Here is a 17249-nt window from a genome sequence, read left to right on the forward strand (position 1 = left end):
ATATATATATATATATATTTGAGCAGGAATAAGAATAGCTTCATATATAATGCGTTCTTTTGCGAAGGCTAATCGAAGGAAATAGATAGGAATATTAAATAGTAAAAATGTCTTGCAGCCTTATTTATCGAATGTTCCTTTTTATTGCCATATCCAGCTATACCGAGCTGTATCGAGTTGATGTTGTCATCCGTTTAGATTGCTGGCACGATTAAGTTCTTCTAATATGAACGCGCTTCTTTTCTATCAACAGATAAAAAGTGATGTACGATAATCGTGTCGCGCAATAAACAGAAGTAGAATTAAATTTTTTATGTGTTTATTGATTTATATACGTATCTTGAATATTTATCGTATTTATAAACGCGTTTTTCTTAGCTATACTATTATGTTGAATTATTCATTAGTACAAAGCTTAAATATGAAAAATTAAATAAGACTTAAATGTTAAAATTGTATACATATAATATTAAAAGATTATAATAATATCAAAAGATATAAATAAATAACGAAACAATAAGAATAATAATTATTGTATTTTGTTAAAGATTGAAAAATAATAATAATTAAGAAAAAATAATAATTAGAAAAAAATATTAATATAATATATAACAAATATATGGATAAGAACATTAATAGGAAAATTTTATGAAGTTTTGATAGAGAATCATAAAGACTGATAAAGGCTTACTTAAAAACTTTTCGTCGAAAGTTCGTAAAACATCTTATGTAAATTCTCAAAGAGTAAATCGCTCAAAAATTGACTCGGTAGACTTAAAACCGAGAGAGTCTGCCGTTATAAATATACTTCCGCACGAAAACAACTCTTCGTTAGCTTCTCAACTCGTTTAAATTAAATTTAGGCTACGACGACTGGCGTGTTGCATAACTAGTCGCTTATGACAATCTATATGTTCAAAAAAGATGAGCTGAGATATGAAACTTTCCAAGAATTTATAGTTGAAGGATGATGGATGAACGACGTGTAGACACAAACAACTAGATTTGTGTAAATGGATAACAAATTATATAAATGGAGATAAAATAGATAAAAAGTAACTATTATGCTTATTCACTTTATATAATCTATATCATAAACTTTAAATTTATGCAATAAAAATCAATTTTTTTCTTGTCTAATCTTTATGATATAGCAGTATAGATATATTTCACATATATAACACATTTCATATATATAATTTTCTTCAAAAAATTTATTTTTAAAAAATGTTTTTTTTTTAAATTGTTTCTAAAATTCTACATATAAATATTTCAAGTTTCAAAAAATTCATATATTCTTATATTATTAAACCTAAGTGTTTTCTATCTTATAAGCTACTTTTACTTTAGTACTTGTTAGTAATTAATGATACTGTATATTTGTTATGATAATGAATCTGTTATTAAAGCAGAAGAGTCTACATCTTATATCTGCTTTTTGTGGCATAATGATAATGATAGCATGTAGTGTACATTGTTCTCCACTTTAGCAACGTGTGGTTTAATAATGCCACGTTCAATATGTTAATGTCATATGCGGCTAAGGCTAAAGCGCAGAGCAAATAGGATATAATATAGCTTTTGCTTTAGCAACATGTGGCATATTAATCGTGTCGTGCTTTAGTAATTATTTTTCATATGCAAGCCACCACCAATTTGCTCTACCTGTCAATTAATATTTTGAAAAGTGTTACCTCTTAAAAGCTAGAAGTAAAATTTAAAACAGGATATTTTTACTCAAACAAAGTTTTTTACGACTAAGAGAATCCGTTCGTTAAGGCAAATAATTTTACAAAAAAAAAACACGTTTGTAATAAACAATAAAATCTCTGAAATCTCTTTATCGCTCCATTTGATATAATTATACAATTACGCATAGCATTTAGCAGATAGATATATTCAACGCCGCGACGACGTTTACGACGCGGAAGGGCGCGTTACTTCGTAACGAATAAAGAGCCACCCCATTCTTCTCCTCCTAGGCTTTACTCTGCACGGAATCCTCCGCATTTTTCTAGGCGTGACTTCAACGAACTTGCGCCATCGTTTCGAATGGGCAAAGTTGGATAGGATGATTATCGTAGGAAAATAAAAAGAAAAGAAAAAAAGAGAAGCGCGCGGAAAGAGGGGGAAGAGGGGGAAGAGCGCGAAATAAGGGTGGAGGAAAAAAAACGAAACGATCGGTGTATACGACGACGATAGCGATGCATTCGTGCAGAAACGATGAAACGTTTCGAACGCAGGGGGATATGCGAGGAGGTGGAGGGTGACACGCTCGCGTGTGCAACAGCGACACACTGACGCACACTGCAATCCCTTCTCCTTCCTCCATCGACGCATGCGAGGCCCCCCTTTATGTTCCTCACCCTTCACGCGCGAGCTTTCGCCGTTGTGTACGAATCCGCGCGGTAATTGATTCATGATGGAACCGCGAATTCAAACACGGCCGAGCTGCATTTTGATATGCCGTCGGTACCAGGGCGCGCGGCGGCCTGCAGCGTCTCTCTATTATGCCGGTGACGTTGCAACGAGGTGCATCGGGAAGCGCGACCAATGCGGAACGAGTGCGTAATGATCGGCTGTTTCAATAGCGGTATCAACACGACCGATTTTCCTATCCCAATGAAGCCTGAGAAAAGCACGCGATGGTGCGGCAAGAGAGGCTGTAACGGTATGCACGCGTCACACTGTGATGCAGGTACTGATACTGCAATGATACTGCAATTTCGGAAAGTTTATCACCGTCGATATTTTTTAGAAACAACTCTACGTCCCATAAGATAAATTGTGTGACAATGCAATGTTCCTTAAAACTCGCTAAAAAATTCTAATTTAATAAAATTAAAATTTTGTGTCTTCAAACATTGCGAAAAATCTTTGCATTCTTACAGTGGATACAAATAATTAGATACTTTTTTATTATTTATGTTATAAATTGTTTCTAATATTTATACTTAATGTTATAACTGACTAACTTTTTTTATATTCATTTCTCTTAGAAAAAAAGAATTAATCTTAAAATTTCTATGTTATTAAGAAAGTAAATTAAAAACTGCTCTATTGCATGCTAAACTCTTAAATTATTTTTATTCGTAAAAGAAATAGCGTTATAAAAATTTTTATCATTTTTATCATTCAGGATTAAAATATGTTAAGCATTTATAAAAAATAATATTTTCATGTTTTCGATTATTTTTACTATAATGCTTTTTTCTAAGAGTATAGGTTTATTATTAGTCACAATTTACGATAAATAACTCTTAAAGAATCAGGTTGAGATGGTTATCTAAGTTAGAAACTAGAGAACACTTCATAAGATCCGTGCGTTTATTAGCACTTAGGGCGATGTAACCCGATTGCAGTTGGTATTCGACAGTGAAAACTGACCTACTCATGTCAGACCAAACCGACCATAAGGCAGGAGATACGGACGGTTATCGCAGTTTATGTTTCGCTGGCACATCGACCATACCCTCTTACACACGTATATCTCCGTAGTAATTGATACACAACGGGGCTGTGATTTCAGATACAGGTCATTTACATTCGGGTCAACTCTTGCCCTCGTATTTTACTGTTATTTCTTGATAATCTTTCTTCTTAGGATAACATTTTGCTATCACTTTTATGTGCAATATAAAATTTAATCGATCTATAAAGCTACTTTGTCCATGACATATCAATAACGATTCATAAATGCAGAGATAATACTGTCTCGATTATTTGAGCTTGTGATAGTAAACGTACTTGCATAATTTACAATCTACAAATGTTATATTTAAAAATATTCCTAATAATTATATAATCTAAAATTATTTTTGATAAACAAACTTTCCATGAAATTATTAGAGTTATTAATATATTATTAGTAAAATTTAAATAGCATCTGTCGTTATTATAAATTGATACAAGCATAATATTAGCATGATATACTCTTTTTTTCTTTATACTCTCACAGAATTAACGCGGAAAATATGTTAAAATGTTGCTGATAAAGCTTTCATGTATTTTCAATCTGAAATAGAATAGCGTCTTTCGGTATCCGATTCTCTTTTCGTTTAGCAAAGAGTCAAAGTTCCGTATTTTTGTCGTCGACGATGCGGCGGGCAAAAAATCGCTCGCAAGTCATTTAATAGCGCTCCTGGCGAATACGTTCGGCCGCGTCTTCCGATAGTATACCGTTACACGAGATTACGGGTTTTCTTTCAGTAGAAAAGGACGACCACCCTCGTCATTGTGCTCGGACGAACGAAAACGCGAAATCGCGACGTACAAAGCGCGTTTCACGTTCCCTGCGGGACGTCGGGAAAAGGGTTGCTGACTTTGTCGGCGGGGCGATCCGAGCGGGAGGTAGCCGGGGTTGGACTTAAAAAAAAGCCGATCATTATCCACTCGTTCTGTCTGCATTGGTCGCGCGCTTCCTGATGCATCTCGTTTGCGATGCGTCCCTACTATAATAGAGATCCCGGTGAGTGCCGGACAGTGGACGGTATATTAAAACCACATGTATATGTGTCTGTACTCGTGGTCCCATCGTATATCAATTATTACATAGATTTCTACACAAAGGCAACACAGTCAATACCCCCCAAACGAAATATGAACTAGTGATAACATTCCACGTTTTTCTTATTTTAAACGGTCATTTGGTCTGACACGAGTGGGTCAGCTATCACTATTTTTTTCTGTCTTGTTCAACCATTTGAAAAATTGATAACTTTATATTGCAAGCATATTCTATCACGAATAAAACAATGCATAGATACATATTAATCGATAAATTTATCCTAAAATTAATAAATAATTCCTATTCAGATTACTTTTGATATTAATAAGCATAAGACAAATATCGCGGGAAATCGTTATTGAGATCCCAAGATATATGAGAATACTGTTCGATTCGCCTGATATCAAAGCGGAATTTCGATTAGCGTCGTTGCTGAGTGGCCATAACAATCTGTAACCTGTCACAATGAAGATTCACCAATACATTAGTTATTGACGTCACCGTCGTCAAACGCGTAGTGGTGCATGAGTTTGCGTGGACGGGTGTCTGTTTAACGCTAATCGCGGCGAAGAGACGAGCGCAGAACCATTATCGTGTTATAACGAGTCGCCGTACAAACTGCCGGTGCATCAGAGAGAATCACGGGATGATAATTTAATGTAACGACGAGAGTTAGTGCGCCGGTCGCAAATGAGCCGGCCATGTTAAGCTCGCACACGGGAACAGCTAGAGGGCACATTTGACACGGCTCCGTCATGGATCGACGAATCATCGCCGATGCCTGACAACATAACAGCTCGCCGTTTCATTGTTATTATATTTTTAACGCCGCGTAGATGCGATATTACGAATAGATCGAAACTATCTCGATAACAGTTTGCACACGATACAGATTCATCGATGGTATGATAAAATGATAGGGTGAAATAAGTATTTTATATATAAATATTCGTTGTATGATATAATTTATAATAGATTTATACATATAAGTAAGTAGTACATATAGCACGCTACGATTAAGATCGTCGGAAAAACAGCGGACTTGCTGCGCGATGTTAAAAAGGGAGCAGTAAGGTGTGGTAGGTCGGGAAACAGACGGTCACGACATAGAATGTGTAACGATGAATATCTCATGCTAACATTGTACTTACTAACAGGTATTAATCTTTCGTTTTTTAGTTAAAAATTAAGTTGTAAAAATTATTCTGTTTTATAAAGTCATTGATTTCTTTAAATTAATTCTAATTTTTAAAAATAGTTACACGTTATCGAATAAAACAATATTATTATCATTTCCGTTAAAAGCTTCAAAATGCAATATCGTAGGAAACGAATTCGAGTACTCGATGCGTACAATTATCACAAATCTCGACAACTAACTCGACAATATGACACTGTTATCAGCGCCGTGTTCGGCAGAAGAGGGTGCGGGGCTGTCAAAAGGAAAATTAAAAGCAAAGAGACCACGAGGTGGAATATCAATAAGGCCATATATATATTAATTTCTTCGTTCATGCAATGTCTTTGAATATTGTGTGATTGGTTATTGATTAAACTCAACTAGTATCTATACCGATACTGCGATACACATCCAATCAGCAGAATTCTAAGTTTAGATTTAAGCCGATTTAATTATTAACTTAATCAAATGTCTCGATACTCAATCGGATATTCATAGCATCACCCGATTCATAATACGTTGCTAAAATTCGGTCACTTGCGGGAACGTGTCGCGCTTGAATAGATGAACATTCGCGAAATTGCAGCGACGACGACGAGAGGGGCCATTATCGCGGCATAACGAGTCGAAGTACAAACCGGTGGGCGCATCACAATCGCGACGGATTGATAATCTAATGTAACGATGAGCGCGTTAGTGCGCCGATCGCCCCGAATAAACGACGGAACCGGCGTTCTCCGTGTTAACGCGCTCGCGAGAACGGGCGACGGTCATATTTGACACGGGACAGTCGCAGATCGGCAAATCATCGAATCATCGGCGGTACGCGACAACGTAACAAGTCAACAGCCGGCCGTTATGTATATTGACGTATACTTGCCGCGGTTGCGGCCTGTTTCTATTGACAAATACCCGTCGCGGGGGCGATGATGCATTGCCATACTATACGCGCCGCCGAAATGACATGGAATGCGTATTATCGCGACAAAATGAACCGGCTCGTAGAAATTCGGCCGATTCGCATCGACGATGTCAATTTCGCGACGCCTACGATATATTTTTGTCCGACATGCACTATCCTCAATCACAATTCCGCCGTATTCGGTGCAAAAATCACACATCTATCTTTTTCCAATGAAAATTACAAGATCACTGTAATTTAAAAATTTAATCAGATATCTTGCTTTATTTCTCTTGAAAATGAGTAGTAGAAGGTAGCGTTTCTATGACTATATTGCAACTATATTTTGCTTGGTTTTATACAATCTTCTACATCAAAAGCTCTAACAAAAGAAAATTATAGAGCAATCAAATATGAACATGATAAACCTTGATGAACATTACAATTTTGTCTTTAGAATGATTCTTCGGTCTGCTTTGCCAGTAATGTGTATTATAGTCAGGGTAGCACGCTACGATTAAGATCGTCGGAAAAACAGCGGACTTGCTGCGCGATGTTAAAAAGGGAGCAGTAAGGTGTGGTAGGTCGGGAAACAGACGGTCACGACATAGAATGTGTAACGATGAATATCTCATGCTAACATTGTACTTACTAACAGGTATTAATCTTTCGTTTTTTAGTTAAAAATTAAGTTGTAAAAATTATTCTGTTTTATAAAGTCATTGATTTCTTTAAATTAATTCTAATTTTCAAAAATAATTACACGTTATCGAATAAAACAATATTATTATTATTTCCGTTAAAAGCTTCAAAATGCAATATCAATATAAGTAGGAAACGAATTCGAGTACTCGATGCGTACAATTATCACAAATCTCGACAACTAACTCGACAATATGACACTGTTATCAGCGCCGTGTTCGGCAGAAGAGGGTGCGGGGCTGTCAAAAGGAAAATTAAAAGCAAAGAGACCACGAGGTGGAATATCAATAAGGCCGAAGTGGTAGCGAAGTGGTTGCGACTGGCGGAAACGGTGGAGAAGCAGTCACGATACACGATATGTAACAATGGAACCAATATCTGTTGTGTAGGAAGGTGGCAGTGGTTCATAACAGTCTGCGAACTCCACGCGCGAAACAAATGTCGCGCCTATGCGTGACAAGCCTTATTCCGGCATGAGGGGCGAGCTGCGTGTTTATTGCTCGACCTGGTAATAATAACAGGTTATTATTCATTACTCCGGCACCGAACGCACGAAACGCTGCGTTCTTCATCTCATCGCGCCTGTTTCCACGATTCGCTTTTTCACCGATCCTCTCTACGTGGAAATGCCATTCTCAACGAAAGACGCGTTTCTAAAAAAAAATATCAAGTGTTTCTAAAAAAGTTACCAATAAACTTCTGCAATTAAACAATGAATATCACATAATAGCAGATATATATTATATTGTTAAACGACGCGATGAATGTTAGACGAATATTATGGTAAATATTGAATTCTAAATAAAGAGAGAAAATTAATTTATTCACGCCATCCCTCGTAGAATATGGTTATCACCTTTCGCCATATCTAAATTAATTAAATTATACATCTTTGCGATGCGTTCGAGAAGCCAAGAATTGCAAGTTTATCCGCGAATAAGCTACGCGAATATCTCCATCAGCCTTGCAGCGTCACATCGTAGAGCATCGTCGCCGTATTTCCTCGAGATCGGCAGCGAGACGAGGAAGAGAGGGAAAAACAGAGGAAGAGAAAGAGTTCGATGTCGAGGTCCGCGTCGCAAGGCCCGGGACATGAATAAGCCAACGGGCAAAGGTGTGGTTCCCAGGCGTCCGCGGTAGGAAATCGCTCACTAGGGAAGAAAGATGGAGAACAGAAGCCAGGAGCGAACCAAGACGTGATTAATATAAAAGTGGGCGGAGCCTGGCCTGGCCGGAAGTGGCCAAAGAGGGATGCTGTGCCGTGCCAAGCAAGCGCGAAAACGGGGGGGTTATGCCGCAGCTGTGTTGGCTCCCGCTGCACTCAGCGTATCCGTGTATATGCACCGATGAATGTGTGTGCAACACACCGAACGCATACTCGGCACGTACGTCTGAACCGACGGAGGAGGTGAGAAAATGGGCGAAGCCAAAGTGGCGGGGATGATGCAAAATATATATCACGATTGACGCGCAACACCACCCTTTACCCCGTGTCGGCCTGATCACCCCAGCGCGACCGTGAAGAAGGCGTGACAGCCAGGCCGAAGTCATCAACCGGGAAGAACCGCGCTCGCGATATCCTCCAAGACGACGTGATATCGCGCACAAAACACTTCCCGACGACACAAAATCGATCAACCGGCTGCGCGCGAACGGAAGGCACGCAGCCGCAACTTGTTACAAGCGTTCCTCGCGGTTCGTTCCGTCCAACGTTCGGCCCGGCCACGCGAACTGCTGTCTTCGCTCCGTCTCCTGTGCTCGCCGGGCTGATCTTTGAATTTTGAAGGAATCGACGGTCAACCGAAGATGCCAGACAACCAGATAGCCGCGCCGAGCAACCTTCGTCGGTAGAGGAGTCGGGATGGGTCGGCTGATTGGCGAATATGAGATCGAAGAGATCCGGGGGGGCACACGAAGCTTTTGGAGAAAGCGGGGTGTAAGGGTTGACGCGCGGGGGTGGCCAACCCCATCCACTTCTTTAACGCCCCCAAGCAGGGGTAGGACCGCCTCCGTCTCTAGTGTTCCACCTACTACACCATCCGGAGCTTCTACAGTCTCGTAGACGAGCCACTCACACGTAGCTACGGTAGTACCCGACTACCTCTATCGGCTGTATACTTTAAAAAAAAATCACCCCTATTCCCTGATAACATGGAGCGTTCGCCGATTGAAGCGCAACTGCCATCGCCCTTCACATCTCACCCCTTTGAATGCGCGAATCTCCGATGTCTCGTTCGAAACAATAAAAGAATTTCGTTGTCAAATTTAAAGAACCATTGCCACTGTAAATTCAAGTCCGTTTTGCAAATATTTTATGTTTTTCGCAAAAGCTATACAAAAGCATCGACAATGGTATCATAATGATATCGATAAAAAGCATTTGAAAACAAATGAATTATTTGCAAGATAGTGTCAAAAAAGAATATCGTCATTGCTTTAATGTATTATATTAAACAGAGGAAGAGAAAGAGATGTCGAGGTCCGCGTCGCAAGGCCCGGGACATGAATAAGCCAACGGGCAAAGGTATGGTTCCCAGGCGTCCGCGGTAGGAAATCGCTCACTAGGGAAGAAAGATGGAGAACAGAAGCCAGGAGCGAACCAAGACGTGATTAATATAAAAGTGGGCGGAGCCTGGCCTGGCCGGAAGTGGCCAAAGAGGGATGCTGTGCCGTGCCAAGCAAGCGCGAAAACGGGGGGGTTATGCCGCAGCTGTGTTGGCTCCCGCTGCACTCAGCGTATCCGTGTATATGCACCGATGAATGTGTGTGCAACACACCGAACGCATACTCGGCACGTACGTCTGAACCGACGGAGGAGGTGAGAAAATGGGCGAAGCCAAAGTGGCGGGGATGATGCAAAATATATATCACGATTGACGCGCAACACCACCCTTTACCCCGTGTCGGCCTGATCACCCCAGCGCGACCGTGAAGAAGGCGTGACAGCCAGGCCGAAGTCATCAACCGGGAAGAACCGCGCTCGCGATATCCTCCAAGACGACGTGATATCGCGCACAAAACACTTCCCGACGACACAAAATCGATCAACCGGCTGCGCGCGAACGGAAGGCACGCAGCCGCAACTTGTTACAAGCGTTCCTCGCGGTTCGTTCCGTCCAACGTTCGGCCCGGCCACGCGAACTGCTGTCTTCGCTCCGTCTCCTGTGCTCGCCGGGCTGATCTTTGAATTTTGAAGAAATCGACGGTCAACCGAAGATGCCAGACAACCAGATAGCCGCGCCGAGCAACCTTCGTCGGTAGAGGAGTCGGGATGGGTCGGCTGATTGGCGAATATGAGATCGAAGAGATCCGGGGGGGCACACGAAGCTTTTGGAGAAAGCGGGGTGTAAGGGTTGACGCGCGGGGGTGGCCAACCCCATCCACTTCTTTAACGCCCCCAAGCAGGGGTAGGACCGCCTCCGTCTCTAGTGTTCCACCTACTACACCATCCGGAGCTTCTACAGTCTCGTAGACGAGCCACTCACACGTAGCTACGGTAGTACCCGACTACCTCTATCGGCTGTATACTTTAAAAAAAAATCACCCCTATTCCCTGATAACATGGAGCGTTCGCCGATTGAAGCGCAACTGCCATCGCCCTTCACATCTCACCCCTTTGAATGCGCGAATCTCCGATGTCTCGTTCGAAACAATAAAAGAATTTCGTTGTCAAATTTAAAGAACCATTGCCACTGTAAATTCAAGTCCGTTTTGCAAATATTTTATGTTTTTCGCAAAAGCTATACAAAAGCATCGACAATGGTATCATAATGATATCGATAAAAAGCATTTGAAAACAAATGAATTATTTGCAAGATAGTGTCAAAAAAGAATATCGTCATTGCTTTAATGTATTATATTTCAAAATATTGTTGTATTTTAAGAAAGATTATGATAATATCATATTGTTTCCTGTTTCTCCCTTGCTAAAAGCAACATATTCCAATGAGAGTTGTAATTCTGAAATGTAGATTTTAATGCATGTCTTGCCCAGAGAAACATTCTAAATATTGTTACTAATTTTATACATCAATATTATCAAATTTACTATTATAACTTGTAAATGGATTTAACGGGGGTTGTAAACTATAAACGATCGCTACTTCGATATAACCAGCGCACGTTCCAAAGTAGTTCGAGCATAATTCACAAACGTGAGTAATGATTACCGATCTCTCCATTTGATCACTTTGTTTGAAGTTGCTCGCGTGGTAGCAAAACCCCAGTGAACGTCATGCAGGCGTTGCGTGACAGACGATGAAACACGAAATAGGAATTTTTGTCAGGTTGTCAGAAGCGTTTCGAAACAAGTCGTTGGACTTTCTCAGCCAACAACACGGTGATTCATATGATATTAGATTATTCGAGACTCCAGGCAGCTTGAAAGGCGGCACATCTCTGCCAAGATTATTTTCGGAAAAACGCGCTTTACCGCAAAGATTTCTGTACCGACGCAGGTACATATTTAGTAACCCGAATGTAGTTAATCTTAGGCCGATGTATAGTGAGATTTATTTGACCAACCATTCTGCTTGTCCGGCGCGCCTATTTGTCTTGTCACGATCGTTAAAGTGTCATTTCCACGAATATCGCTCCGGTCGATGGAGTACAGGATCAATCAGGAAATCTCGAAGCAAAGAGCATTCGTCTGCATTATGCGAACGTCGTATTTAATTCATTTAACAGTACAGAAGGGATGGACTAAAGCATTTTGTCTTGGCAGCTCTTATTGGCGATAACGTGATAATGTTTCTATTTTCGTATCCACAATTTTGGCAACAGCACATTAATTACCACTATTAATTGCAATTAATTACGAGAGAAGTAAAGAAACCGCGCGTTAATATAATATTATTATAAAATGCAATATAATCAATAATTTTTAAAATATATATGCAATTTAAAAAAACAAGCATGTTTGAAACCGTCAAAAAGAAACTGGATTAAATAAGAAATAACATTGAATAAAAATAAAATATCATCAAATGCGCGTTTCTTAAGAAAGCGATCGATTGGTTCAAAATTTGTATCGTACTATAATCTCCATTTGCGTCCTTTCTATTTTTGCCACGACCTAAATTCGATTAAAGTAAATCGCGCGAAATATTCGCTGGTTTCGCGTCCGCACTTTTACATTTCTATTTAATCCCGCGCGCGGCGATGTCCATATTTATAACGTAATTTATAAGATTAATAGTGATGAAATCGTGCCACGCGATGGATATTCTAAACTTAGTGATAGCACTAAATTTCAAAATACACAGTAAATCTTTAAATGTACGGAAGAATATGACTGTTCATCAAATTATGTCAATGATTTTAGACTATTTAAATTTGTATTATTATAAGAAAAAATTGTAATCTTTGTCACATATATACACACATACATGCACGCACACACACAATAGAATGTGTAGCAAGATAGAGAAAAAGAGTGGACTTTATGTCAAATACCAAATTTTATGTGTACAAACATACAAACAATAAACGCATAATATTAATGAAAAAAGAGTGCTGCATAAATTTGAAGTTACAGGCGTCAATGTTCTTCAGTTTAAGCAAAAAAAAAAATATTTATTTCAGTGGATAAAATTGTATCTCCCAGAACATAAATTAAAAAAGTTAATCGTGACATAAATATTCCGCACGATTAAGTTTTTAATATGTCAAATAGAAGTAAAGATACCGTCGCTAAATCGTAGAGGACAGTGCGCGTTAAGTAGAAAACGTTAAAAGGATTACTCCAAATTCCAGCAGCGGAGTGCGAAGGGTGGCGCCGGTGGCACGTGGCTGTCACCACTGACTACAACGGGATGCAAAGAACAACAAGAACGAAGCTGGTGACAAAAATACGCAGCAAAACCGAATGAAGAATGAAAAAAAAAGAGAGAAAGAGCAAAATAGCATCCAATAAAATAGATGAAACATTAGAAAAAGAGAGAGAGAGAGAGAGAGAGAAGTAAAGACAGGTAGAGGATATTTATGTGACGCAGGTGCATTATGTAAACGAGCCTTCGCAGGCAGGCAGGCAGGCAGGCAGGCAGTGCATTGAAGAAGTGTTGCAGAGTGTCAAGTAAGGCTACCTGGACGGGTCTCCAGCGTGGTTCCAGCATGTCCCGCTTCCTCCTCGCCAACTCACTCGTGACCGTCGGTTCCTCCGTCCTTCTTTACGTGATAAGATTGACAGAAAAAACAAAAGGGAAGATACGAAGCTCCCTTTAGCTCTCTGTGATAACTTCCTCTGACCGCCGGGATGCAGCTTCTCGCGTACTCGGTTTCTTTACTTCTCTATCTCTCTCTCTCTCTCTCTTCCCGCCCACCCCCTTTTGATCTTTGTCTCTCCCCCTTTTTCCACCTCTCTCTCCTTCCTCTGTACCACTATATTTCTCTCTCTTTCTTCCTTTCTCGCTCTCTTTCTCCTTCTCCTCTCGCCTGCTCTGTTTTCCTCTCACCCTTCTCGACTTCTTTTGCTTGCTACCTATCCACCTATCTGTCTACCTATATATCTGTCTTTCTCTCGAAGCACCGCGTGCCGCGCGCGCCACGTGCACCGTCGCGAAGTTGAAGAACGATGCCGGCCCTCGGGATCGAACGACGCTTTCGATGAAAAGAAGCAACCGATTCTCAAAGACGCCGCTCTCTCTCTCTCTTTCTCCCTCCCTCCCTTTGTCTCTCTCCCTCCCACTTTCTCTTTCTTTCTCTCTCTCTCTCTCTCTCTCTCTCTTTCTCCGGGGGATGAATGCCAGAGGGGGGTTGCGGCGGGCAGCCGCGTAAGACGCCCTCTCTCTCTCTCTCTTTCTCTCGCAACCTGGGGCAACGTTCCTTCGCCGTCGTGGAGACAGGCAAAACGTGCGCCGTACGTAGCGGTGCGGGGTTGCGTGTGCAGGTTTGAAGAAAAGGGGGTATAACCGCGCGCCGGTGGCTGCCGTCGCGACTGTGCGACGCTCGGCACCGCTTAGCCGCGAAACCCTCCGGCCGCGGTGAGCACGCGGCTACTGAGTCGGCGCATTGCGAAGACCATCGTGGCATCTCCCTCCGCTTGACGGCCACCTCTTCTCCGTCGCTCCAGGGCCGGGTTGTCCTCGTCGCGCGCGTTATCACGGTACTCCCGCGGGTTGATCTTCCATCTCCATTCAGACGGCTCTCTTTTTCTCTTTCATTTCCTTTCTCTTTCGCTCCGTTTGGCGTGGGTGTTTCTCGACTCTCCGGAGAGAGGCAGTCCTGTCGGTTGCGCCGTGGCGCACTTTGGCGAGTGTCGCTTGGTCATGTGGACTATGTTTTCCAATTTGTGTATTACATTTGATTTCTTTCTTGATACAACTCAACTTTCTTCGATACATTCCTTGATCTTTGTCGATAAAAAGTTTCATAGCAATACTTAGTAATGGAATAGTAAATTGGTATTGGCAGATATTTCTATGATTCATGAAATAACAATTAAAAATATATATTTAATACGGGATCAAAAATTAAGATGCTCATTCTTTCTACAAAAAATGTCTCCTTTTTTATCTCCTCATAAAGCATACACACACATATTAATGTTTAATTTATGTATATTTTATTTTCCTCTCTTCTTCCTCAATTTTTTATATAGTTCTATACTTTTAATTTTTCACTTTTAAGATTCATATATTATAGTTAATTTTTGAATCTGATTTCCATAAGCAATTTAATTTCAATTATTATTAATTGCAAAACCCGAAATAATCAACTATGCGTTATATACATACATCCTAGTCAGTAAAAAATTGTCCTCGCAAGTTGCGATAATTTTTGAAATTTATTTTAGAAGGAGTCTATTTTATGCGTATTCTGTTCCATTGAACAATTTAATTAAAATATATCTTCATAAATATAAATTTAATTTAATTGTAGTTATATATTATATATTTCACGCATTTTTATCACATATTGCAAATTAGAACATGTTACATCTATAAGGCTAACAAAATCCCATCATCATAAACGAACCTCTGACATCGTACGTGATAGGAGTATAGATGTCCATGTAGTTATTGTTATCGATTCGACCTACTCCTAAGACCAGACTAAAGCCGACCTGTTCTGATGTATTCATCATGCTCAGCATAATTTCCCACCCTCCTGCTTGAGGCGCCCCCGAATAGTTTCGATGCGTCCGTCCTTTATTTGTAACGTAACCGAATATTAATCAAAATCTTTCTAAAATTGGTGCTGTACATACTTATCCAAAATTTTATGATCGCCAAAATATTAAAGCTTTTGCAGTTTACTTAATGTGATTTCATAGAATGTAATTTACTTTTCTTTGATCATAAAATCTAAATTTAATATTATTTACGGTACACGATTAATCACAAAAGATGTTTAAAAAAATGATATAATATTTATGATTGTAATTATATATATAATGAGAGTGATTTATTATACTTAAAAAATAGCAAATAAAACACGTGCATAAATATGTTATAATTATTTGTAATTGATTGTTATGAATTATAATGTAAAATGAGCAGAAATATCACGATACTAAACTTACAAAAATTTTCTATATTATTTTTATCGATATTTATATTTATATGTAATTATTCAAGTATCATAGCAATTATATATATTGCTCAGGTATTTGATGTATTAAAGTCTGACTTGAAATCTACCTTTTGCAACGTTTCATCATATGTCTTTTCTATAGCGGCAAGATAGAAACTGTCACGGCTATAAATCGGCGCGATAACTGAAGATGGGCTGGTGACAATGTCGAGAAAGCAGGTCGCGGATAGGTAGATAGGTAGTAGCTACGGACAGTGTGCGACAGACTTTATAGCGGGCTAGTTTGTTGTTGTTTGTTGTTGTTGTTCGCGTTGTTTCTCGTGGCGGTACCAAACCGCGACACAATGCCGAGAGCGTGACGCTGGTATTGATAACAGTCTCTCCGATGGAGAGGGAGAGATGCCGGGAATACCGGTATGATTGAAGATACATACTACTCCATTTTCTCGCCACGAACAACTTGCACTTATGTTAGAGAATTGCATTGAAAATAACGGTTTCTGCAGATTGCGTGCGTCAATACTCGCATGCAAAACATTTCACAGCATATCGTTGAATTTCTTATGTTCTTTTTTTATTACTGCAAGAAAGTGATTCGTATCTTTTTGTCAACTGTCGCCGTATCTTGAGGTCGTAAAATATATTTCTTGAAAAATAATTTCAATAAATTCATTTTTCATTCTATTGGTAAGCAAAAGGAAAATAATTTCTCTTTTGCGTATATTTTATAAACAATTTTATATGTTTTACATTTATTCCATAAACAATTATGCCACAAAATTTATATCATCGTGTATTATCAAAATATATTGCGTGCGTATAAAAATTTAAATTGTGTCTTATTAATTAAATTTACATTAACGCGGATATCGATCGGAAACATTAAAAACCATTTGGAAATTTAGCTTCCTCTTCAAGTAGGAGAAAAATTTCGATTCAAGTTACTAATAAAAAATGATACTTTTAAATAATCTCGACATATATATAGTTGACGCATCGATACAAATTAAAATAGTCAACATATTTGTCAGCATACGTTGTCGAATTATTCTAATTTCAAGCCTTCTCCCAAGTTCAGAGAAAAATGCAAAACTGGTAGAGCGCGAAAAAGAATTGAATATGAAAAAAATGATATCTGTCTCTCTTTAATAAACAGTGAATCGAGCCGGACTTTGTGCGCTGGGACATCGTCGGTGTCGATATTCGACGAGATATCGCACAAACACCGTCATCCCGATGAAAAGATTGTCAATAACCTCTAACACCTGTTGCGCAGTTTAGCGACGGATTTTATTCTCACGCGTGGGTTATATTCATTTATTGGTTCGCGGATTTGACGGGTCGCGTCGCGTCGCATTGCGGGACGCGCGTCGATACACGAATGACACGAAAGCCTCTAACGCGAAATGCAGCTGCCACGCGTGCCG

The 17249-nt window shown here is 39.6% G+C and overlaps 1 protein-coding gene across 1 annotated transcript in view; it reads right to left on the bottom strand.

The window, feature by feature from the left end:
• Positions 1-13621, bottom strand: part of LOC115235694 (forkhead box protein P1-like) — a 288332-nt gene extending 274711 nt beyond the window's left edge. The window contains exon 1 of the mRNA XM_029807634.1: positions 13374-13621. Within this exon, the coding sequence (XP_029663494.1) occupies positions 13374-13403 (30 nt within the window). The 5' untranslated portion in view covers positions 13404-13621. The remainder of the gene's footprint in view (positions 1-13373) is intronic.
• Positions 13622-17249: the final 3628 nt, after the last annotated feature.

The sequence above is a fragment of the Formica exsecta genome, unplaced genomic scaffold (genome assembly GCF_003651465.1).
Source record: "Formica exsecta isolate Colony F162 unplaced genomic scaffold, ASM365146v1 scaffold233, whole genome shotgun sequence".
NCBI lineage: Eukaryota > Metazoa > Arthropoda > Insecta > Hymenoptera > Formicidae > Formica > Formica exsecta.